Source organism: Oenanthe melanoleuca, chromosome 17 (genome assembly GCF_029582105.1).
Source record: "Oenanthe melanoleuca isolate GR-GAL-2019-014 chromosome 17, OMel1.0, whole genome shotgun sequence".
Taxonomy (NCBI): Eukaryota; Metazoa; Chordata; class Aves; order Passeriformes; family Muscicapidae; genus Oenanthe; species Oenanthe melanoleuca.
The window spans coordinates 9,117,115-9,143,289 of NC_079350.1; the positions used below are offsets into that span (position 1 = coordinate 9,117,115).

General features: G+C 45.8%; 1 protein-coding gene across 1 annotated transcript in view; it reads right to left on the bottom strand.

Moving 5' to 3' along the window:
* The window catches only part of LOC130260249 (voltage-dependent N-type calcium channel subunit alpha-1B-like), a 155,476-nt gene that overhangs the window by 39,502 nt on the left and 89,799 nt on the right, over nt 1-26,175 (bottom strand). The window contains exons 21-30 of the mRNA XM_056505472.1: nt 24,034-24,163; nt 22,390-22,449; nt 21,579-21,685; nt 13,007-13,103; nt 10,997-11,157; nt 9,168-9,305; nt 8,147-8,348; nt 6,450-6,614; nt 5,552-5,662; nt 5,299-5,382 (exon numbers count right to left, since the gene is read on the bottom strand). Coding sequence (XP_056361447.1) covers nt 5,299-5,382; nt 5,552-5,662; nt 6,450-6,614; nt 8,147-8,348; nt 9,168-9,305; nt 10,997-11,157; nt 13,007-13,103; nt 21,579-21,685; nt 22,390-22,449; nt 24,034-24,163 — 1,255 coding nt within the window. The remainder of the gene's footprint in view (nt 1-5,298; nt 5,383-5,551; nt 5,663-6,449; nt 6,615-8,146; nt 8,349-9,167; nt 9,306-10,996; nt 11,158-13,006; nt 13,104-21,578; nt 21,686-22,389; nt 22,450-24,033; nt 24,164-26,175) is intronic.

Genomic DNA, 26,175 nt, shown 5'->3' on the forward strand with positions numbered 1-26,175 from the left:
CAATCTCATAATATCCTGAGTTGGAAAAGACACCCAAAGATAATCCAGTGCAGCCTCTGTCCCTGCCCAGACCCCCCAGCAATCCCCCCTGTCCATCCCTGGTGTCCAAACGCTCCTGGAGCTCTGGCAGCCTCGGGGCCGTGCCCATTCCCTGGGGAGCCTGGGCAGTGCCAGCACCTCTGGGGGAAGAGCCTTGCCCTGAGCTCCAGCCTGAGCCTGGGCAGTGCCAGCACCTCTGGGGGAAGAGCCTTGCCCTGAGCTCCAGCCTGAGCCATCCCAGTGCCCCCAGTCTGCTCCAGCTGAGCCATCCCAGTGCCCCCAGTCTGTTCCTCTCCAGGATTCCTCTCAGCTTTGCTGTTCCTGCTGTGTCCCTGCAGCAGCCCCAGAGGACAATGTTGTGCTCCAAACACCTCACATGTGTGCAGAGTGGTTGAAGGAGCCTGAACCTTTCTCTAGGGATGTCCCAGGTTACAATGTAAAGATGTGCCCCAAAGTCTGTATTCTGTTACCATCTGCTGAAACCTGGAGGGCAGTGATCCTTATCTCTGTGGAGATATCCTCTGCTAATGGGCCAGCTGTTAAAAAACAGCTGGGCAATCATCTTTATCTTCCCACAGCCCATCCTCCCTCCAGGAGATATCTCCTGTTAATGGCCACTGAGTCCCAGGGCATGACTGATAAAATTCCATCATCCCACTGGGAGATGCTCCAGCCAGGGGAGGAGCCAAGCCTTTCCTACCCAGATAAAAACTGAGATTTGGAACACCAAAGCTGCCCTTACCCACTGGATTCCAGAGGACAAGAGCCACCAGACCTTTCTACAGGATCACTGCTTCAACAAGACCAGTTCATCTGGACTGCTACTACCACCCTAACTAGCAGGATGTTGGGTTTTATTCTGACTCTGACAGTGCTTTTCTTTTGTACTATTGCATGTATTTTATTTTTCCTTTTTTTTTCCTATTAAATTGTATTTCTGACTTGGAGTCTCTCACTGGTTTTGATTTCAAAACCATTACAATGGAACAACAAGCCCAATCCTAACAAAGTGCAGGATGAGCTTTTCAATCTTCAACCTCTAAAAGGGACAGCAGCCAAAATTTAGCAAACGGATTTTTCCCCAATATATTTTTATGTTCACAGCTAATGCCAGAGCCCTTGTCTGTGCTGCCTGGGCCAGGTGTGCAGCAGACAAATCTCCAAATTTATCCTGGCTGCTCCCACACATCTGGAAGGGATCCAGCACCATGGAAGATTCCCTTCTTGGCTTGCAATGGGCGAGCTTTGAACTTACTCATTGTCTTTTTCTCTGCTGCATCCCAGCAGAAAATTCCCCCCAAGGACCCTCCATGAATGTTCATTGAGCTTCTGTGCAGCCTGGAAATAAAAATTCACCCTGATTCCTTTCTTGACAGCAACTGTGCAACAGGAAATGTGGGTGTTCACAGATCCAAGAGCTGGTGTCAGGTGGTTGAGCAAGGATTTTTGAGAAGCTTTTGGTCTTGTTTGTGTTATCAGCCATAGCCAAGATAATTAAGAATGGAAAAATATATATATTTCTGATTGCATTTTTCTTTATGGATTCTCTTTTGTTTAATTGGTGAATTTCAAAGATAAAGGTCAATATTTCCAAAGGCATTTTGGGAATGAATTTGCACTTTGGCACTGAATTCCCAGTGGGATTTGGTTGCTGGTACTTTTCAGCTCTGTTCATAACATGATTTATTCATTTTATTTGGGATCTTGGGGTTGCATCCAGTGACTGTGTCCACTGAGGTGGCAAAATGGGTTGGTGTCACAGAGAATTTTCAAATTTAAGATCCTTCTTTCCCATCACTTTTGATTTGAGGGAAGCAAGTCTGCCATCACCCCAATAATATTTTTGCCTTACAATACATAAGTTAAAACACCTGCAAGGCTGTCAGGTGCTTCCTTCAGCAGCAAGCTCCATCCTCTCATCCTGAAGGAAGCCAAACCCACTGACAGAGAGCTGAATTTGGTACCAGCACCTCCAAACCCCAGCGTTTTGAGGTGCAGAACATCCTTCCCTCGCCATCTCCTCCCATTTCCCACGGAAATACAGCAAGTGGCAGTGTCCCCTCTGGCACAGGGGGTGGCACAGGAGCAGGGACGGGCTATTGGCAACTGCTCAGGTCACCAATGAGCCCAGGGAGGGAGGTGCAGGGCAGAAGCCACTTTGGGGCACGCTGCAGTGAGGCTTTTCCACCAGTGCAATCAGAACTTTCATAAAATAAAATAAAAAAAACAAAAAACCAAACAAAACCAAAAACGGATCAAATCAAAGAAAAACGAGAGAAAATCAAAGCAGAGAATTTAAAGAATTGTTTAAATTCAATGAAACCAACCGTGTCCTATATGTGATGTTGTCATGGATGGATATTTGCAAGATTATTTACAAAGTTTTATATTTTTTTTTGAGCAGCAGGTGCACAACATACAGACGGAGACATGGTTTTCGCATTGTATGTTGATTGGATGGCGTGATTCAGCAGGTAGATAAGGAAAATAAGGAACAAAAACAGGAAACAAAAGAGAAAATGAGTAATCAGGACAAGCAAAAAGGAAACTCTGAAAAATTTCACTGGAAAAAAACCGTTGGGCTATCGGGGGAGGTGTTATTTTATGGGAACTCCAGAAATAAAAAATGCTTTGAACCAAAACAGATTCGGAGATCCTTGAGGTAACACACACAGTGCAGTTGTTATTTGCATTTCAGTTTGTAATGAATGCAAATTTGGAGACAATTCACAAACACTTCTCAGGATGGTTTTTTATATTTCCAGGCATAGAAATAGATGTCAGTTTGTCAAACACCCCCTCGGCCTCCCAAGGCCAGCTGTGTCCACAGAGACACCTTTTCTTTAATCCCACCTCTTTTCCCTCAATTACTGAGGGTAAAAAAAACTGACATTCATGCTTTTGCCTGAAGAAATAAAAAAATAAATATCCCACTACAATCATAAAGTAAATTACATGTGATATGACCAGGAAAATTAAAACAAAGGAATTAATCCACACATTTCTTTTCCTTTTGTCTTTACTTCTCAGAGGTTTAAAGGTACCAAACAAGGCTGGTGGAAGCCAAGTCTCTCAAGGTGAGGATTATTTACCTGTGGAGAACACTTCTAGCTGGAAAATACAGAGGAGAACGGTGCTCTGGCAACAATTTGTGAGCTGAGCTCAGTGTCACACCTAGAAAACATCTCCACAGGGACCTGGAGGGTGGTGGGGCAGGGACAGCTGCAGGCTGGCAGTCAGGGTCACCTTGTGGCTGTCACCTGGACTTCCCAGCTGAGGAAACTCCGTGGGAATGGCTGCCAGCAGGGCTGGAGGGATAAAGGTGGGACCAGCACCTCCAAACCTCAGCATGTGCAAGTGCAGAACATCCTTCCCTCGCCATCTCCTCCTATTTCCCGTGGAAATAAAGCTTTGGCAGTGTCCCCTCTGGCACAGGAGGTGCCCAGCAGAGGAGGGCACATGGAGAAAGGGCCATTCCCTGCTGGGACACAGCTCTGGGAGTGCTGAGCTCCTGTTCTCCTCTCTGGTAATCCCCTGCTCCAGGACAGCTCCTGTACCCTGCTCGTGCCCTGAGCTGGGCTTGGTTCAGCAGCAGCTCAGGGGATGCTCATCCCCAGCCTTTATTCCCTGCTCTGCCCTACCTGGAATTCCAGAGGGAAAGGGTTTGGGCAGAGGCCACAGCTGGGCTGTGCTCTGTGAATGAGGCACCTCCTGCTCTCACCTCCATCCCTGAGCCTTCACATCTCTGCATCAGCTCTTTCAGCCTTTTGTTTTTTCCTATGTTTTCTAAATTTGGTCCTATTTTGGAGCTATTGGTTAAAAATTGGATCAAACTGGTTCTATTGGTTCATTTTTCTACATTAGTTCTCAACACCAGAATTATTTAAATTAAGTGAAATTGCAGTTTAACAAAATATCCCAAAGCTGGCCACATGGGGCAGGAACAGAGGGCTGCATCCTTCTGCTGCTTTTCCATCCTTAGCACTGGAAGGGGAGAATCATAAAATCATGGAATGGTTTGGGTTGGAAGGGACCTTAAAAAAAAAAAAAAAAGCTTCAGTCTTTTTAAGGCTGATTTGCAAATATTTTCACTAATTTTCAAACCATGGCAAAATTTTGGGTGCCCTTGGCAAGAAAACACATCCCATGGCACAGGGAGTGGGGACAAGCACCCTGTGCCATCCCACAGCATTTAGGGTGAGTGAGTGAGTAATTTCAGCCTGGCTGCACTGAAAATCAAATACAAATCCTACAACACAGGATTCACCAGCAGATAAATGAGCATCATTTGTGTACAGAGGAAAACTTGGAGGTTATGCATTATTTTGTTCCAATGAGGTTAAATAAAAATGCATTTTGTTAGAAACAGTCACAAGGTCTTCACCAGCACCTGTAAAGGAACGTGGGGAGCACAGTTCTGAGCACACACAAAACAGATCTACAGGCAAACCCCTGGGACTGAGGAGAAAAGTCATGGTCAAGTTCAAATTCATCACACTCTGATCATCATCAGCTACAACATGCACTGGGAGGGGAGAGGAGCAATTTATACATGGGGGAATATCAGACTGTCAGGGATTGAGACAGACATTGGCTGCCCCTCTGGAAAAATCCTTCAGAATTTAATGATGAGTCTGTCCACTGTGTGAGATGTACAAGACTGTTAGCAGGGAGACAGCAGCCCTTGTAGGGGCTGAAATCCTATATTCCCTGTAGAAATCCTATGGGAAAGCTGTTTGTTTATTCATTGCTCCACAGAGCATTTGTGACAGGAACATTCCTCCAGTCCAGACCCTTCACCTCTTCCCTTCCCACTGTCCCTGTGTCCCTGTCACTTCCCTTCACCCTCACCCTGCCCCGTGACTCAGACTGGACAGGAACCCCAAGGGCCAGACGTGCCCAGCAAAAAACCCCTCACATTTACACAGCAGAATCCCTTTGGTCCTTTCCCTCTCTAAATTCAGCAGGATTTTTCCATGAACAGGCAGACAAGCCTGGGGACAGAGTGGTTTGCTGCAGGAGACAAGGAGCTGCTTGCTGGCAGAGTCATGAGCACCGTGGTTCTCATCACAGCTTTCCCTCCTTGGGGAGCTGTGCTCAGCTCCAGGGAAAAGCAGAGCTCATGGAACAGGGTCAGCCAAGGCCATCATGACTCCCAGAGGCAGCTCCAGGGAATAAGGCTGGTAGGGAGAAGGTTCAGTGTCTTGACAGGGCACAACTTTATTTATAAATGAAATAAATCGAGCAAACTGTACTTACCGCAATCTCTGTTACTAAAATATCAGTAATACTTCCCAACACTGTTACAAAATCAAAGACATTCCAGGCATCTCGGAAATAATTCTGCCAAATGAGAACACAAAGGGGAATAGAGGGATCCAGGGGTTATTTTCTTTTTGCCAGCACAGGTCGGGGGGTTTTTTTTGTTCGCTTGTTTTTAAATGCGCGTCACAAAACGTGAGCATTTCGTAGAGAGAGGAAAGAGGTGCAAGAGAATGAGGAAGGCACCTACCAGCACACCAAAGGCAATGATCTTCAGCACACATTCCATGGAAAACATGGATGTAAACACAATATTCAGGCATTTCAGCATTTCTTCGTATGCTTCTGGAGCATCATAGAACTAAAGCAGGATGGAAAAAAGGCTTTTACTGGAAGATCACTGACAGATTAAAACCTTTCCCAGCTGATTCCTGCTCATTTTAGTCAGGATTCTGTGCCCACTTTAGTGGGATTTGGGGTTACAACACAGTTATTCCTGTCTCTTTTGCTCTATCCTATACTGAGGGGCAGCTGGAATGTCCTCAAAGTGGAGGCTGTTGCTGAGGGACATCCCCCTGTAAGCACAGCATGGACCAGGAGGCAGGAAGGGCATTTTCAGCCCAGAGGACAAGTGCAGAACTGTGTGTCTTCCACTGAGAATATGGGGACCCCCTGACTGTGAAAAAACCCTAAGGCAAGGGATAGGTGGGGACATCACCCACCTGTGTCTCTTCCCCCACTCTGGATCACATCCCAGGAGCCTGGTGCTGTTCCAAAGTTGAGTAATTTCACAGAATCATAGAATGGCTTTGGTTGGAAGGGACCTTAAATCCCATCCCACCCCCTGCATGGCAGGGACCCCTCCCACTGTCCCCAGTGTCCAGCCTGGCCTTGGGCACTGCCAGGGATCCAGGGGCAGCCACAGCTGCTCTGGGCACCCTGTGCCAGCCCTGCCCACCCTGCCAGGGAACAATTTCTGCCCAATATCCCATCTAATCCTGGAAAAGCCATTCCCTGTGTCCTGGCCAAAGGAATCCCACCAGGCACCTGGGGAGTGGTGGCTGCTGTGCTGTGCTCCCCACCTCTCAGGGTGAGAACCTCTCTGGCCAAAAGCCCAAAATTCCAAGATTCAGGAAGATCCCACTCACCTTCATCATGAGGACGATGGTGTTGAGAGCAATCATGACCATGATAAAATACTCAAAGGGAGGGGACACCACGAATTTCCACATTTTGTACTGGAAGGATTGCTTGTTCTGAGGCATGTAGCGGGTCAGGGGCTTGGCACTTATGGCAAAGTCTATGCAGGCTCTCTACAAAACAAAAAGGGGATGAAAAGATGCCAGAAAAAGGGCTGGAAGTCTTTATCCATCAGGATGTGGCTGGGATAGTGAGCAGAGCATTTACACCCAGTGAGTATTGACTGTTCCTGTAAAATGCAGCACAGGATCCCCAAATCCTGATCAATTTTCCTGGAATATTTACCCTATAACATTCCTATGCCCCTTGCAGTCCTACCCCATTCCCTTAGAGCCCAGCTCCTCCTAGGTCCTGATCCCTTCCCACTTCTAAAAACACTTCCAGTTCCTCCTGATGGGCAATTGTGGGAACCAGAGGATTGGTAAAGGTGGTATTTGTGTTTTTAAAAAGTATTGTGGAACTTGGATGTGTCCTCACACACAGTGACACCCAAAGAGCTCAGAATGTTTCATAAAATGAGGATTGAATTTACCAATAAATTATCCACCAAAAGCACTGGGGGAGTTCTCATAGATGCCCTTCACTGGCTATTCTGTTCACTTCATTATGAATATAAAACTATGATAAAAATTGCTTTCTACAAGATTGGAACGTTTTCTCATCTTGGATTTCCATAAGAATTGCAAGTCTGAAATCACTTTCTACTCAGTTGGAAAATACCATGGGGAAAGCTCTCTAAATATTCTGCTTTATTTTGGACTTTGTGTTCATTTAGACAAACAAGAAACTAATTAAAAATCGCTTTAAAATTCATCTCTTTTCATCAAAAATCAGGTTCCAGTTTCAAAATATATGAAAAGAGATGGTTCTTCCCAAAAGAGGTCATTGAGGCTGTGGGACCTCCCAGGAAGGATGTTAAAATCTGCATGGATTGAGGAGGAAACTGGATACACCCATGGAGGGAAGATAACAGATGCCAGTAACTAAAGAAAAACCAGCTCAGGAGGTCCCTGAGTGGCAAACAATGGGATTTGGGGGGGCATTAAAGAAAAGCCTCACAGCTTCTCTCAGGGCATCTCCTTTTGGCTGCTGGCAGGAGGAAAAATCCCAGCCAGGCACAAAACCAGCCTGGAGAGGGTTTTCCTCTGGGCAGCCACAGCACTTGAAGCTCAGTTTGGTTCCTGAGGTCTGGCCTCAAGGTTTGCCTCTTTCTACCCCTCCATTCGAGCAAACATAAAATCACGGAATGGTTTGGGCTGGAAAGGACCTCAAAGCCCATCCCATGGGCAGGGACCCCTCCCACTGTCCCCAGTGTCCAGCCTGGCCTTGGGCACTGCCAGGGATCCAGGGGCAGCCACAGCTGCTCTGGGCACCCTGTGCCAGGGCAGACCCATCCTCACTTTGGTGTGGTCCTGGGGGATGTGACAGTGATTCCCAACAGGAAACACTTGGGGGCTGTCCCTGGTTTAGTTTTTATGCAGAAGCTGAAACAGCCACTGATTTCTTTGGTCTCTGCACCACACACCCTCCAATGACCACTGCTCTCCATCCCCCCAGCACAGGGGGAACAGGGAGTGGCTTCCACCAGTATCCAGGTGCTCTGAGCCCCTGCAACACCAGTTCTGGAGTCAGAAGAGGTGGGTACCTCGTTTTTCTCGAGGCTGCACTCTGACATCACTTTATCTCCTTGCTCCTGGAAGGTGATGATGATTAATGCCACAAAGATGTTGACAAAGAAAAAAGGGAAGACAACAAAATACACCACGTAAAAGATGGACATTTCCATCCTGTAGCCAGGGCTGGGCCCCTGTTCCTCGTAGGTGGCATCCACTGAGTGCTTCAGCACACTGCAAGCAAATGCAAAGAGAGAGGAAAGGTCAACACAGTCCCTGGGAAGCACCCAGGACCCCCTGAGAATCACTCCCTGGCCTTCACTCACACGCAGGGTTTCCCACATATGCTCAGGAAAAGCTTGCTCCTATCCCTGAGGCTGGGAAGAAGTTTTCCTGGAGGATATTTTCAGGGAAACCCTTAGTTCTCACCATTCTGCAGAATGGCAGAGATTGGCTGTGTCCAGATCCACTGATCCCCCCTGGCCAAGGGGAGAGGATCCAGCTGGATCTGGCTTCTCTTCTCTGGTCAACAGGGATGGAGTAAGAGTGGGAAAAGAGAAGTGTTGATGACATCCAAGTAGGGGAACACAGTGAGGGACTGGAAAAGGCAGACTGATGCTGTTTTAGTCTTTATTTTATGAAAGAGTTGAACGTGGAGGCGGAGAAGCCCTGGCCACACACTGCACTCCACATGTGCCAAAATAAAGTCGTGTACTGAACAGGAAATGTCATTTGGACACTGTCACGCCCAGCAGACTTTCAGTAGAGCTCACAAGACATTTCCCCCTTCATTTTCTTACATTTCCATTACCAATTTTCCCCTGAGAATGGTGTGTGAGTCCAAAACCCTGAAGCAAGCACTGAAAACTTTCTGTGCGAGCTCAGAAGGGCACCGAGGAAAATGCAGAGCTCTGCCTGCTGGCTCGCCCAAGAACCACACAAAACTTAGCTGATAGAAGACTTTTCTGATCTCCCAGGTCACCTGCTGTCCCTCAGGGCTTTGGGGACCTGCTTTACCTGCACCATCAGCCCCTGCCAGGGCCATGTACTCACGTTGGCCACCCTTCCCCAGTGGACACGGTGAAGAGCGTGAGCAGAGCCCAGAGCACGTTGTCGTAGTGGAACTCGTATTTTTTCCATTCCCTGGGCTGTGCCTCCACCTCATTTTTTTCATAATCGAGGTACTGACCCCTAGGAAAAAGAGATTCAGAGCCAATGAGAGAATTGAAGCAGATCAGGCATTTCTCAGCCCCAGAAGCACAGTCTGGACTGTGCTGTGGGTTAAAGACAAAGGGGCTTCCTCAAAGTCCATGACAGAAGTAAAGGCCAATCTTTGAGCCAGTTTTAGCCATGGGAACTGGACCTGAGGTCTGAAAATGAAAGAGATTTTAATCAGGGCATTCATTAATTCATTAGGCAAAGCCAGCCATTAACACCATGTCTGCCCCTCAATTGTCTGACCCCACAGAAAACTTTTACTTGATGGGGAAGCACCTCTGGCTCCTAGTCCAGGGTGGGATCTAACTTCTAAATGTGTCCCATTCCTAGGAGCCTGGCACGTGGAGAACTGTCTTAGGTTGCAATACAGGATGTGACTCAAAGTATGTGTTCTGTCACTATTTGTTGAAACCAGGTGGAGCAGTGATCTTTATTTCCATGGGAGATACTCTCTGCTAAGGGGTCATCTGTTCAAACCAGGTGGGACAGTCATCTTTATCTTTTCCCATCCTTCTCCTAGGAAGATACTTTTTGTTAATGGGCCATTGAGTCCCAGGGCATGACTGATAAAATTCCATCATCCCACTGGGAGATGCTCCAGCCAGGGGAGGAGCCAAGCCTTTCCTACCCAGATAAAAACTGAGATTTGGAACACCAAAGCTGCCTTTCTTCCACTGGATTCCAGAGGAAAACCAGACCTTTCCACATCATCCCTGGAGCTTCAGAGGAAACTGCACCTTCTCCAGGAGCACTGCTCCAGCTGAACCACATCTGCCCCTGCAGGAGGATGCAGCCACCATTGAATGGGACTGTGCCAACACCCTGACTGACTGACGGGTGTCAGCTTGGATTCTGACTCTGGCAGGGTTTGGGATTGTTCTGTGTAATACTGCATTTCTATTTTAATTTTCCTAGTAAAGAACTGTTATTCCTAATTCCCCAATCTTTGCCTGAGAACCCCTTAATTTCAAAATTATAATAATTTAGAGGAAGGGGATTTACATTCTCCATTTCAAAGAAAGCTCCTGCCTTTCTTGGCAAACACCTGTCTTTCAAACCAAGACAAGAACCCTCTCCAACCTATCCTATTCTGTAATTTCACATTCCTTTCCATAATTTATCTGCATTTTTCCAAGGAAGAACTGCAGTGACAGCCCCAAGGATCCCACCAGGACATGCCCTGCAGGTGCCAGGCAGCAGGAGAGGGATGGGCAGAGCAGGACAGTGCTGAGGAAGTGCTTTGAGTGCCAAGAAAAAAGCAAATGCAGTGCACATTGTGGAGTAACACACCTTGCCTGGCTGCTGGGAAGGACAAAACATGACAGGGCTTTTAAGATATTCACATTCTGTTCCTCTCCTCACTAATTATTAGCTCTGTAACATCCCATGCTTCTGATTATTTATTCAGTGTGTTTTTCTAATTCTCAGCAGCTCTAAGAATTGAGGCAACAAGTGGAAAGAGTCACACTATCAAAACCCCTTCTGAAAAACCACACCCAGCTTTTTCCCAGGGAAGAAGATCCTGAATGACACAGCTGTTAAAGGAAAAGAAGGGAAAATTCCCCTCCAGAATGCTGTGCTGAATTATTGCTATTTACAAGAGCCTCTTCCCAGTCAGAAATCCTGCCTTGGGGCCAGCCCACACTCCCTGCTCCCAGCTGTACCTGCAGTCCTTCTCCAGCTCCTTGGACTCGTCGGTGCAGTAGAAGAAGCGTCCCTTGAAGAGCTGCACGGCGATGACGGCGAAGATGAACATGAAGAGCATGTAAACGATGAGGATGTTGAGGACGTTCTTCAGGGAGTTCACCACGCAGTCAAAGACAGCCTGGGGGTGCAGGGGGGCAAGGTCAGGGGGTGGGAAGAAAGGAAAAGTTCATCCAAAATCTTGGCACCGCCGGTTAACCACGCTCAGAGTCACAGAAGGGTTTGGGTGGAAGGGACCTTCAAGATCATCATTCCCTCCTCCCACTGTCCCCAGTGTCCAGCCTGGCCTTGGGCTCTGCCAGGGATCCAGGGGCAGCCACAGCTGTGCCAGGGCCTGCCCACCCTCCCAGGGAACAATTCCTGCCAATATCCCACCTAAACCTCTCTCATTTGGGACTCATTACCCATCCCACCACCCATGGATGCTTCGATGGATTTTCACTTCCCAAACACTTCCCAAAGCTGTGAGAAAGAACTCCAGCTTCCTTCATCTCCTGCTTTTTCCACAACTTTGGCTGTGAATTTTCTGATGCTGCTCATAACATTTATAAAGACAACCACATTATTAGTCCTGAGCAAAAATTCCATTATTAAATGAAAATTGCACTTGTTTTGATTTTACTTCCAGTGGCTGGGTGAAAGCTGTTGGAATAATAAGGAAAAAATACCAGACACAAAACAACAAAATGCTTTAGAAAAATAAATATTTTTCTAAAGAGCTGTCTGTCAAAATGAGTCAGCACATACACCCCTGAACTCCCTGCAAAGAACTCCTCAAACCCATTTCCTACGTGGGTACGAGGCCCTGATTCATTACAAGTAATTTGCAGTTTTATTTTAGTCAGAAGTTTGTCATAATACCAGAAATTGAGCAGCCCCTGCCTAAGCACAGGGTTTGTACAATCCTGCTCCTGTTCTTCTGAATGGAATAATTCACAGAACTACACTCCTGATCAACCCAGAAATCCTGATGGAAATCCCTGTGACCAACTCAGAAATCCTGATGGAAATCCTTCAAATCAGCCCAGAAATCCTGATGGAAATCCCTGTGATCAACTCAGAAATCCTGATGGAAATATCTGATTAATCCAGAAATCCTGATGGAAGTCTCTGAGATCAGCCCAGACATCCTGATGGAAATCTCTGATTAATCCAGAAATCCTGATGGAAGTCTCTGAGATCAGCCCAGACATCCTACCTGAAATTTCTACATGCTCCAACATTAATGTTTCTTTTCAGATAAATTGAGTGTGCTTAAAACTAAAATTATTTAAGCATGAATGGGCTCAGACAAAAGCAAATCTACAGAACAGCTGACCCTTATTTTTATTTGAAAACAGGAATTGTCAAACACATTTTCCAAAACATTCATTGCTTTTTCCCCAGCTCTCACAGAAAACAGCCCACAAAAGGTACTGAAGAGTCCCTAAACCAGAAATTATTGAGTTTGGTTAACTCCTTCCCTTCTCTCTTTGCAGGGTCTCAAATTGTTGGTGTTGGATTAATAATCACAGGCCATTAAATTGATTTTTTATTTTTTAGATCAGTGTTCTAGGGATAAACCCCTGAACTATGGATTCTTTAATAGAAAGATGAATAAATTAAAGCTTCACCCATAGCAATGAGAAATCTCTTTGGACAGCCTGTGGAAAACCTTGCAATATTCATGTTAAATTCTCCAGGGAAAGCCAAACCCTCCCAACCTCATTTCCTCCTTTATCACATTGAAGAGCATCCCGCTTATAAACTGTAATTTGATTTATTTCTGTTATTTTTTCTATTTGTAGAGGTTTTATTTTCATGTGGATTCACACAAGTCCCTGAGATTGCCCAAGCACCAAGTGTTTGACATTGGCTCAACATCTGCCCAGCTGTGCTCATCTGGCAGAGAGATTCATTGCAATGAAATCAAAGCAACAGAAACAACTTGGATTGAGTAGAAGAAGGAAAAATTTGGATTATTTTCTAACCTTCAGTTTTGGCAGCCTTTTTATGGTCTTCAGGGGCCTGAGGACACGCAGGACTCGCAGGGACTTGATGGTGTTGATGTCCTTGCCTTTGGTTCCTCTGCAGGGGAGAAAAGGGCACAAGAACAACAGAGGGAATCATTTGTTCCCCAGGTCACTCTCTGGGAGATCTGTGGCTGTCCCGGGTGGCTTTGGTGGTGGAGTTGCTTGGGTTTGGGGATGCTCTGAGAGGTTTTGTGTCCATCCCCACCAGGGCTGCAGGCAGGGTGACCCAGCCTCACCTGGGATGTCTCAGCAGCACAGAGGAGGAGGCTGGGGCAGGACAGGTCCTGGCAGGGCTCAGGCTTTGTCACCTCCCAGCCACTCCTGCCCCAATTCCACAGCTGGACACTGATCCCAGGCTGGGACAGGAGGCTCAGCAGGAAAAGGGACAGAGCCACACCTGGCTCTTCCCTCCCAGCTGCACGAGGCAGGGGGTGTTTGTGGGTGAGCAGGGGGTGTTTGGGTGTTTGTTTTTGGAGGTTGGGGTGTTTCTGGATGAGCAGGGGGTGTTTGGGTGTTTGTTTTTGAAGGTTGGGGTGTTTCTGGATAAGGCAGGGGGTGTTTGGGTGTTTGTGGATGAGGCAGAGGGTGTTTGGGTGTTTCTGGATGAGGTTGGGGTGTTTCTGGATGAGGCAGGGGGTGTTTGGGTGTTTCTGGATGAGGTTGGGGTGTTTGTGGATGAGGCAGGGGGTGTTTGGGTGTTTGCTTTTGGAGGTTGGGGTGTTTGTGGATGAGGCAGGGGGTGTTTGGGTGTTTCTGGATGAGGCAGGGGATGTTTGGGTGTTTGCTTTTGGAGGTTGGGGTGTTTCTGGATGAGGCAGGGGGTGTTTCTCCGTGCACTTCTCTGGCAGGAACATTGTGCCAAGAGGGTTTTGGAGCCTTCCTGGTGAGGGACAGAGCTCTCCTGGGGCTCAGAGCCTGTTCCCTCATCCCTGAGTCTCCCCTGGAGGACATGCCACCAATCCCATGCAGGAACATGTAATATGCAATATATTACATGCCTGGAACAGTGCTGGGCCAACTCCCCACTCAGGCATGCAGGTGCTGTCAGTCACAGTTGGGTTTAGGTTTTGTTAAAACCGAGTGCAAGGCTTGAGAATGTTCCTCTTGTTAACATCAAGAGGGGATTTAGGGGAATACAGAGTTCCTTTCCTCGTGCACTTCCAAAATAAAGAAACAAAAGAAGACAACAGGTACATCTTCTTCCAACCCCACAGCAAAACAACAACATTCCCTTCGTTTCACATGGAGTGGAAAATGGATGGAAGTCTGGAACAGAGTTTTATTCATGGCTGGAGTTTGGCTCTGGGACTGAGGTGGGGATGAAGAAGGTGTGGGACAGATGCTGACACACCTATTCTGTGCTCTCCAGGCTGCTGAGCATTCCCCTTCTCCAAGAGGGAAATAATGGGAGTACCAGAGATCCCTGGAGCTTTGTGAGGGGCTGCAAAGCTTCCCCAGCCTGCCCTAACCCTGTGCTGAGGGAGGAGCACCAGGAGTGGAGGAAACCCCCCAGCCCTGGGAAGGATCTTTCAGGAAATGCATCCACTTCCAAAGGATGAAGAACTCACTCCTAAAACTGTAATTCTCAGTAGTGATGCTGGGCAGGAATCTCCACCCACACCCACATTCCTGCCTCCAGTCCCCCTGGCCCATCACCAGGCATTGCTGTTGTCTGGGAATGCAGTAAGAGGGAGACAGTAAGAGAGTGTTTGGCCTAACAAAATCCCCGCAAAATCCAAATGAAAATGGCCAGAAATAGTCCTAAAATCGACACTGAAACACCCCAAACTGGTCAATATTCCAGTTATTATTAACAAAAACATCGGGAAATCTCCAGGATAAATTTGGCCTAACAAATTCCCACTAAGACGTGCAAAAATCCCCACAATATCCATTTGAAAATGGCCAGAAATAGTTCTAAAATTAACACTGAAACACCTCAAGCCAGTCAAAATTCCAGGCATTATTAAGAAAAATATCGGGAAAACTCCAGGAGGTTTTCCAGGAGGAATTCTCAGAGGGCTGTGGGTTGGATCTCGAGGAGAAATTTCCTTCCCACAAGATTTAGTGGAAGTGGAGGAGAGGGGGAACAGGACAGACAGGTCCCTGAGCTCTCCCTCTCTCCTTCAGGGCTTTTTTTGGGCCATTTTAATCCATCCCAAGCAGACCCTGACTATTGACATGGCTCTAAATCCAGGCACTGGATTTACTCCCAGAGCTGCAGGACCAATTTAAAAATAACTAAATAACTATTATATATTTTTAAAGCAATATTTGATTCTGATTAGAGACCTTTGATCTGCTCTAGACGAAGCAGAGCTTTTACTGCATTTTTTGTCAGGTTTTAGCAGAGCTGAAGGTCTGGCCTAGGCGTGGCTTTGCAGGTTTGCTTTCAGCTGTGTCCCTGTTTGGTCACCTGGGTGTCACCAGAGCTGGAGCTCCCCAGTGTGGCTGCAGAACAGCCTCTCCAGGAGGGTGGGAATGGCAAAAGGGGAAATGGGTCGTGGCCAAGGAGATGCCACAGATGCCATCTGTTCAGGGCTGGTGGCCACCCCATGCCCTGGGCTGGCCCCTCTGCTGCTGCACCTCTGCCAGCCCCAGCCCTGCCCTGCTGGGGAAAGCCAGGTGTGGGAAATCCAAACTCCCCTAAAACTGGCCCCTGGAATCTTATCCCTTAGAACAAAGGAATTCCTAAGGACAGGGGCCCTCTTTCCTATCTCAGCTCCCGTTATCTTTTAGGATTTCCATTGGTTCTTTTTCTTACTTAGAATTTAAAGATAATTGGTTACTTTGAAATGTGTGAATCCTATTGGATAAAAAGTCAATCCTCCAGAAACCTATAAATACCCTTTTATTGTTTAATGTAATTGGACTGTTGTTAGCAATTCCCTTCTAGGATAATAAACTGTCTCAAGCCTTTGTCTGTTGCTAGCGAGTAGCTGTGAGCTGCTGCTAAAGTTCTGAGCTATCCAAACTCTAAGGAGCTGCTTGAAGGGGGGGCTAGGGAGCTCCTGCACCCCCAAAATTACAGCTACACCAGGGGAGGGCTGAGGGAGGGGAAAGGGAGACTTTGGGCCAGGGAAGGGGACACTGAGGACACTGAGCCCAGAGCTCTGCTCTGCTCTGCTCCCCTCCAGCCCCCAGCCCAGCAGGGCTCAGCTCTGGATATTCCTGGGAATATCCAGGATATTCCCACCTGGTGCTCCCCCCTCTCCCCTCTCCACAGACCCAAACCACCATTGTGGCAATTAACAACTGCCCTAACGAGGCCTCCAGCCAGGACTGAGACATTGCCCTGCCCTCCCTCCACGCCTGAAGCAAGAATTTCTGCAGATTTAATAAATTTAATTGTAATTTTAAAGAGCAAACCCTGGATGAGCGAGCTCAGAGGTGGAGCAGACAGCTCCAGTCACACAGAATTCCTTCTGCCTCAGCAGAGGACACTAAGAAGAGCTGACTGATTTCTTTCCATTCAGGCACTTAAGCAAATAAAGAGCGTGAGCCAATTAAATCTTAATGGGATTTATGCTCTGAGCCATATAGAGAATCCTGGGGAAATAAAAAACCTCCCATTTCTTGTCACAGTAAGGTCCCTGCCATAGGAAAAGCTTTTGCTGGTGCTCTGACCCAGAGTGATGCAAATTGAATTTTAATTAAAAGGATCCTCTGCAACTCTTCTGTCAAATAAAACCCTAAGGGTTGGGTTTGGGTGTTTTTAAAAACCCTCTCTGCCAATATTGGGGTTTTATTGCTGCTTTCATACAAAGCCAGATGTCCAAGAAAATAAAAGGTCCAGATGGAGCTGGGATTCAGTGAAAAGGTGTATCCAAGCACACATCTGACCTGGATATTCCTCACGACAACAACACATTGCCATGGAAGGAGAAGGTTTTAATTGACTGCAGAATAACAACTGCAACATCCAGGAGAGCTGAATCTTGAGTAAGAGCTATAGAGGAGAGCAGGACAAAGGCAGACAGAAGAAAAAAAAAAAAAAAAAAAAAAAAAAGAAAAAAAAAAAAAAAAGAGAAAAGAAGAAAAGAAAGAAGGAAAAAAAAAAGAGAATACCACAAAAAAAAATTGCATTAGATCAATTTTGGGTGCATTAGGCCAGTGCTGTTTTGTTGCTGTTTTCTGTGTCAGTTTGCTGCCTGTTCATTTAAAACATTAAGAATATTTTGAAAGAGCTTTGCAAAGCCTTTTCTCCCTTTAATAAATAAAAGAACCTTTAAAAATTTAGTGGCTCTTTCAAATGGAAGCTGCTTGTTCCTGTTGCTGCTGCCAGCAGCTCTGATTTCAGGTGACATGAACCTCTCAGAGCCAGGGCATCAAAAATTCAGGGTGAGGTGGAGCCTCTGCCTTCTGTGATTGCCTGGAATCCTCCTGGCAGAGTCAGTTCCTCCCTGGAAGAGTAAATGAGGTCACCCCACCCTGCCCAGGCACAAAGCCACCCTCTTCCTGCCCTAAATCCTCTGCTTTCCTAGAGAGCAGAAAGAACCAAGTGCCAAATTTCCTGGACCACGTTAAAGGCTTTTCTTGGCACCCTCCTTGCTGTGGAGGATCCCCCTGGAGCTCCTGGGGACACAGGACACAGCTCTGCCTCCCACCCTGCCCTGCACTGACAGCAAACTGCCTCTTGCACAGGGTTAAATACAATTTAAGAACTCTTTGTTCACAGATCTCCCCTGCTAAAAGCTCCCTGAGCTCTGTGTTCGTGGCAGAGACTTTCCCCAGTATCAGAGCCTGGATCCCAGCTGGGTCACTGAATTAGTGCTGGAGCTTCCAGCTTGGCTGTTCAGAGGTGGAATCCTCTGAAAGAGACTCAAACTGCTCCTTTAAACCTGGTTGTTAAGATTTTCATGAATTAAACCTCACCCATCAGTGCCCACTAAGTCAGCCCCTCAAATCTTTTTGGTACAGATCTATCTCCATGTGGTTTTTGACTCTCTGGCTTGGATTTCCAGCCTGCTCCTCTCTCTGCTGAAGGAAAATCAGGATGGATGAGGAAAAATAATACATTTCACTGGATAATGAGCAGTAAAGGGACAGGGGGTCGATGTGATGGGTGGAACATGGCTGGGGTGTCTCCACAGTGGCAAAGTGTGTGGACACGAGTTGGACAGGCAAAACAGAGCAGCAAGAGACAGGAAGAACATATTACCCCATGAAACTCCTAGAGAGAGATTCCAGCGAGGAGAAGACAAAGAAAGAGCAGAGTCAATGACAAACAGAAACATCAGAGAGACCCCCCCAGCCCCTGGCCCACTCCCACCAACTCCACAGAGGAGCCAGAGGGAAGGGACAGAAATCCCCCATTCCCTGCTGGACCAGCCCTTCCAAAATCACCTCCACAGCTCTTCTCCCCCACTCTGGGAGAAATAACTTCCACTAGTTGTTGTTTTTCCCCAAAATTCTGGGCATCTCAGCCACCTTTCCTCTGTTCCAAATTTTTCCAGGCCACATCTTTGCTGCTCTCCCTCAGCTGCTCCTCCCAAGTACATTTTGCACCTGGGGCTGAGAGATTTTGGTGACAAGTTTCCACGGGTTTTTTGTGTGCTTCCATTTCAAACATGTCTGGGTTTTTGTGGAGTGTTTATCTCCAAAAAAAGAAAGGGATTTCTCTTTGAAATCCTTTGCTAAATGGAAAACATCAGTTCATTATTATCATCATCATATTATTGTTCCCAGCATCACTCCAGGGGTGTTGTTTGAAATTTGTTTTTTATTTTTTCTAACCACAGAGCTGCTTCTAAAGAGCTGCAGGCAGGAAGAAAACCCACAGCTGCTCTGAGAGCTGGGTTTTATCAGTCTTGTACCAGTGACTGATACCATCTCAAATGCTTAAATGAACACAGGCTGCTGCAAAATTCCAGAGGGGAGCGTTTCAGGGAGCTCTGCTATTCCCAGGTTTTTGGGGATGGGATAATTCAGCAAGAAGTTGGTTCACATCACCTTCAGTGGACAGCAAGGAGGCCAAACCCATGAATTAAATCCCACCCTGCACGTGACAGTGCTGGGTTCTTGCAAACAAAGTGGTGACTGCACTTAAATCCCATTTTTAATGACATTGAGGAAGGTGACAGGGCTGTAGGATTTGCTGGAAAAATCCAACTGATGGAACAACAAAGAGTCTCCAGAAGCTCCTTTTTGGGATTAGCAACATCCAGCTGGCTCTGTGTGTCCATCTGGTTTAACCAAACCAGCAGCTGGGCCTAAGTCACAGCTCTGCCCTGTCAGGATCCAGAACTGGGAGAGGGAAAAATCATTTCCTAGGAATGACTGATTTTCCAGAGAAGCTGCAGGAATTCCCTGGGTTTGATGTTTCCTACAGGGATGGGGAGCAGGGCTTACAAAAAGCACAAAAATCACAGAAGAAATTCAAATTTTCCTGAGTCTCACAAATAATCTTGTCTGACTTTAATCTGGGAGACAGTAACTAGGCAGGGTTTATGCAGTCCCTGGCTGTAAAACCCTGCTCAAGACTCACTCACAGTGGAAAATAAAAGCAGCTTGGGGCACCCATTATAAAGCAGGGGATGTAGAAGTAATTTATTTAAAGGCTGATGAGGTGCTGTTAGATATTCATGGCCCAACATCAGCAACAGAAGAAAACCTGAGCAGGAAAAGCCTCAGAAAGATTAAAAATTCTTCATTTTAATGCATAAATCAAGCAAGGAAAATCTCCCTCCAAAGAAAGTCGTGTTCAAAGAGAAGATGTTTTAAAGGCTGTCTGAGGTTTGTTCTCACAGCACAGGGCTCCCAAAATTCCCTTTCTCCCATCAGGCTTGGAAGTTTGAATTCCTGATGGAAAAGGGAAATTCTCATGGAACCTCAGACTTTGGGTTATTTTTTGTGATTATTTTACTTCTCTACCTCTCTCCCATTCAGAGGAGCTTTGTTAAATTCTAATGTTGCTACATGGCTTTTTAAAGTTAATTTTTCTATTAACTCAGTCTGGCTTAAGTCAATCTAATTTTGAGAGATGTTCCACAGATATATTTCAAGTGCAGGGAAATAAAACCCTGCACATGTCGAGTCAAGTTTAAAAAGCAGCTTGATTTTGTATATTAAATTTTAGGTTAGCAGGATATTCACCAAGACAAGGAGCAGTCTGCTCCTCCAAAAATCTGATTTTTAATGAGGGACAAAATGTTTAAAGAGGGCAGGGCAGCATCCCTTTGAAAACTTTATGTTGAATATGATTTTCTCCAAGACCAAACTAAACTGGTGAAGGATCAGGCACCGCCCAGATTTCAACATCCCCAAAAATCACACCTAAAACATCAATCCTGCCCATCTACTTTTTGGTCAATTTAACTTAGAGGGTTTATTTACATTCAGCATTTGCACTGAAGAAAAGCAAAATTAAAACACAAATCTCCCAGCCTCGATGTGACAGGAATTTTGACAGCTCAGAAAACGAAAAATTGCTGAGGAACATTTTCCTAGAAAGGCAACTTTTTTTTTTTTTTTTTTTTTTTTTTTTTTTTTTTTTTTTTTTTTTTTTTTTCTTTTGTGCAGAGTTGAGGCAGGAGCAGGGATTTACCTGTGTTAAATAAATTTCCAAAGCAGCCCAGCCACGCTCCCTGACAAAGGTGGATGCTTTTCTCATTAGCGAGTGAAACGCTGCTAATTCTCATTTAGCAAGTGAAACAATTTCCTCTCCTCTAATCACCAGGCTCCAAACCGGGGCTGCTGAACATCCCCTAATTGCTCGGGGCTAATTTAGCAGGAGATTAAAGCGGTCATGTCCCGCTGCCTGCTTCCAGGTCCCTCCTATTGTTTCTCAGGAAAGGATTTGCAAACAACAATCCCAGTGGAAAATTTCTTTCCATTCTCCAGCTCGGCTCCTGAAGGTTGGGAGGACCTGCATTGCTCTTCCTCTGGTTGTCTCCAAGAAAAAAGGCTCAAATGAGAAGCTAATCTTAATTTTTTAAGTTATTTCTCCTATTCTCTCTATTGTTTGTTGCTCAAAATCCTCCTTGACATGAAAGAAGATCGTGGGTATTATTTAAAGGCATAAATACAGAGCTGGGTTTGAGGCAGGGAGCACTGAAAGTGAAAATAGTGGAAATACAGAGAGAGGAGAGAAAAGGAGAGAAATAGGAAAAGTTTGTGAAGCAGAAATATCCACAACTCTGAAAATAAGGGTTTGCCAAGAGTTCACTGAGTAATCAGCTGATTTCTTGAACTGTTTTTTCAAGATGAGAGCAATTCTCCCAACCACTGACTGGAGACACAAAGTGTTACAGGGAATTCCTGAAAAGAACTTGGCCAGAGAGTCACAGAAATCCTGGCTGCGAGTTTGAATGAGCAGTGAATGGGCTCAGCCTAAAGCTGGGAGGATTTCCACGAGATTCCACAGCACAAATTCCCTTGGGTTTATTCTTTTCCTTCCCACCCCCACCCCGAGAAGAAAAAGGGCAGGAACTGAACATTTCACTGGGAAATGGAGCCACAACCACTGTGCCAGGGACTTCCCCCCCTCACTCATTTGTGGGATGTGGGAGCAGAAGGAAAATGAACTTACGAGAAGGCAAAAGCCACCAAGGCCCCACTGACCACAATGAAGTCCAGGATGTTCCACAGGTCACGGAAATAGGAGCCAGGGTGGAGCAGCAGCCCCAAGTCAATCATCTGCAGGGAAAAGCCAGGGAAAGGAGGAGGTTTAATAAAACATGGCCCAAATGCACCCTGCCAAGGGGCAGGAGGAGGGTCTGGGTCAGAGCACCCTTCACACATTGCTGAGATACTCGGCCAAGCTGCTCCTCTCCAACAGGAAAACTCTCCCAGAAATGAAGCTCAAATCAATAAACCAAAATGAGAAATGAGAGCTCTCACTGCTCCCTAGGATGTTTTGCACACACCTGCATTAATCCTGGGTTTATTCTGCATCTCTTGCATCTTGCTCTGACAGGAAAACCCAACTCCTGCCTTGCCCCAGCACTGAATCCTGACTTTATGGAATTGCTCTCTGGGAGGTCACTGGCCCTCAGTTCTGGCAAAACCTGTCACCCTACTAAGTAAAAAATAATTCTCAGCTCTTTGAAACATGCCAAAGCAAGAATCAGCTGTTATTAATATTCCTGCTCAGTGCCAAAGGAAAAGGGAAGAATCAGGAGTGTCTCAGGAAGGTCTGGAAGCTCCTGTTGTCTTCCCAAATTCTTATCCTCTTACACAGCCACAGCTCCTAAAGATATCCTGATTTTCCTGCATAAAATATGAGATTAAGGAGAGAGCTGCTCCCAAGTCAGAGCTCTCTGTCCTGCCCCACCCTTCCTCCAGCTTCTCACAAATAAATCTGACAGAGGAGGTGAACCTCTGCTTGGAGAAGTTCTTACCTTGATCACCATCTCAAAGGTGAAGACTCCTGTAAATATATAATCCAGGTATTTCAGAGCCTGGGTGGGAAAGGGAAATGAGTGTTAGGGAAGGCCACACACTGAAATAACCTGCACATGAGCAAGGAGTAAATTATCTAATCCAGCAGTGCTCTGTCTGCTGGGATGGACAAAAACCAGCTGGGTTGGACAAAAACCAGCTGTGTTTCAGATAATTTAGGCACAAACCTGAATTATCTGATTTAAAGCAGTATTTTCCCAGTCCTTGCCACACTGCACCTGCATTTCTGGCAGGTTTCCCGAGGCAGAAGGGCTATTTCAAAATGAAAAGTTTGAACATCCTTTTCTCAGGAGTTTATCCAGCAGCTTTTCCCACTGCAGAATGCAGTGCCAGCTTTGCAGAGCCACAGCAGCCACACAACCCCTGATCTCCAAACACTCAAACTCAGATGTGGTTGAAGCAGCAGAAAGGGACAGGAATTTATCCTAAAAGCCCCTTTCAACTCACTTGCTCTTTGCCTTCCTAGTTACCCAGTAAAACTGGCTCTGCAATTCTTTTCTTCTACATAAAAACTTGTTATCATTTATATTCCTTCTTCAGATTCTGTATTCAAAGATCTTTCTGTTATACATACATATCTGTGAGACCTTCCTGTCAAATCTTTATCCTTCCCAAAAATGTACCTTATCATATTTTTATGTGTGTCTTGGGTTGCAATACAGGATGTGACCAGAAATGTGAATTCTGTCCCCATCTGTTAACCCAGCTGGGGCAGTGACCCTGATCTCCTGGCACACATTATCTGCTCATGGGCCATCTTTAAACCAGCTGGGCAATCATCTTTATCTTCCCACAGCCCATCCTCCCTCCAGGAGATATCTCCTGTTAATGGCCAGTGAGTCCCAGGGCATGACTGATAAAATTCCATCATCCCACTGGGAGATGCTCCAGCCAGGGGAGCAGCCAAGCCTTTCCTACCCAGATAAAAACTGACATTTTGGACACCAAGGAACCTTCTTCCCACTGGATTCCAGAGGAAAACCAGACCTTTCCACATCATCCCTGGAGCTTCAGAGGAAACTGCACCTTCTCCAGGAGCACTGCTCCAGCTGAACCACATCTGCCCCTGCAGGAGGATGCAGCCACCATTGAATGGGACTGTGCCAACACCCTGACTGACTGACGGGTGTCAGTTTATATTCTGTCTCTGTCAGTGGTTTTTGGGATTGTTTTATGTAATACTGCATTTCTATTTTAATTTTCCTAGTAAAGAACTGTTATTCCTAATTCCCCAATCTTTGCCTGAGAGCCCCTTAATTTCAAAATTATAATAATTTGGAGGGAGGGGGGTTTACATTCTCCTTTTCAAAGAGAAGCTCCTGCCTCTATTGGCAGATACCTGTCCTTCAAACCAGGACAATGTGTTATAGGGAAACACGTCCTTGTCAGCTACAAGGGAGACTGCCCAGGTTTTGGCAGGTATAAATTCCAGGAAATGTTTCCAAACCAGCAGAGTGAGTCACCAAAGGCAGCTTTAGCTCTGCACTGCCAGCACAGGGCTTTACCCTGCAGAGATGGGAGCAGACACGCCCTGTGCTGGGAGGAGAAAATCCCAAATTGTGGGAATTCTGGGTGGCACTCACATCATTCCTGGGAGACTCAGCTTGCACAGGGTCCTCTGCAGCCAGGGCGATGCTGCTGAGGGCGATGACGATCAGGATCACCATCTCAAAGTAGCGCAGGTTGACGATGTAGTGGAACAGGCGCCGGATCCTGCGGGGACAGGAGCACGGGGGGTCACAGTCAGGGGGAGAGCTGGCACAAACCAGCAGGAGCAGCACGCTGGGATTCCTGCTGCAATCATTATTTCTATTCTATTCTATTCTATTCTATTCTATTCTATTCTATTCTATTCTATTCTATTCTATTCTATTCTATTCTATTCTATTCTATTCTATTCTATTCTATTCTATTCCATTCTATTCCATTCTGTTTTGTTCTATTTAATTAATATGTATTGCATTGTATTGTATTGTATAGTATTGTATTGTATAGTATTGTATAGTATTGTATTGTATTGTATTGTATTGTATTCTATTCTATTCTATTCTATTCTATTCCAGTCCATTCCGTTCTGTTCTGTTCTGTTCTAGTTAATTAATATGTATTGTATTGTATTGTAAAATATTGTATTGTATTGTATTGTATTGTATTGTATTGTATTGTATTGTATTGTATCCTATCCTATCCTATCCTATCCTATCCTATCCTATCCTATCCTACCCTATTTAATATCTATTCTGTTCTATTCTATTCTATTCTATTCTATTCTATTCTATTCTATTCTACTTTATTCATTCTATATATTATATATTTATTCATATTAATATACATTAATATTTATTTATTATATGGGAAGAGAATTAAAAAACAGCCTTTGAATTCCAGTCAGCAGCAGATCTCTGGTGAGAGTTAAGGGAGTTCAGCATCTCTGCACTGCTCTCCATCCCCTCTGCAAAGCAACAACATCCATTCATCTCTTTATCTCTTTATCTCCCTATCTATTTATTTCTCTATCTATTTATCTCTCTACGCATCTGTCAAAAGAGCACTGAGAGCTTTCAAGCCTCCACACTCAATTCTACAAATTCTGTTTATGGCACTCCCCTGTCCTGCTCCCTCTGAACTGCCAGGTTAATGCCCTGTGAGTTCAAAACAAGGTTTGAAATCTTTTTAATGTCAACTAATCCCTTTAAAATGTTGAGACTCTCAGCTGATTCTGCAATTGTGGCTCTCCACCAATCTCTCTCTGCCTGCACTTTACTCCAGCTCACACTTTACAGCACAAATACTTTACAGGAATAGATTTGATTACTTCCACCTAATCTTTTTATTGACGAATTGTGTCCGAGGAAAGTGGTAAATGCTCCCATTTCTAAGCAATCCAAAACTCTTCACAAATTGCAGCTAATAATTCCTCCTGGCCACAATTCCCAAATCCTTAACTGCACACAGAGCTCTGCATTTGCACATTTGTCAGCTGAATAAAGGACTTAGCCCAAGAATCAAATTATAGATTTAACTCGCCAACAACTTTGTTATCTGAGAATGTATTTCAGCTCCTCTATCCCATTTTCTCTTAAGCAAATATCTGAACAGTGAGAATTAAAGTCTATTTTTCACATCTACTTACATACTTTTATTCTTTGGCTTGCTAATGGATTCAGAGTGCAGAAGAGCCACAAATACCAAGGAAGCAAATTTGATAGAAAATAACCTGGAGAAAAGTGCATTTGTGGACCCCTTAACTGTGGTTTTCAATCTGCCACGAGAAGATGATCATCCCAGTGCTCCCAGAAGCCACAGAAGTGAAAGGCAACGTTTCCAGGAACGTTTGTAGCCATAATTCCTGCATCCAGCTCAATTCATCAAAGCACTAACAAGCCCCTATTTTTAGCTCCTCATCATTCATAACCAGCAGTGAGATGTGGGAGCATTTGTGAGCTGCCAGCGGGGCTTGAGAAATCACAGCCCTGCGTGCTCTGAGAGGCTGGTGGCACTGGGGAAAAAAGGGAATTTATTTCTGCTTCCCTGAACTGTTTTCCCCTCTGGCAGCACCCCGGTCATGGATCCCCAGCAGGGTTTGGAAGGAGATGGCAGCAGTGGAGTGGGGAGAAGCTCTGACCCCAAAAAAAGCTCTCTGGAGGAGTTCCCAGCAGCCAGAACACCTGGGGGCACACAGCTGGCTCTGCACCTTGCCCAGAGGAGGAAAAACAAGGAGGAAA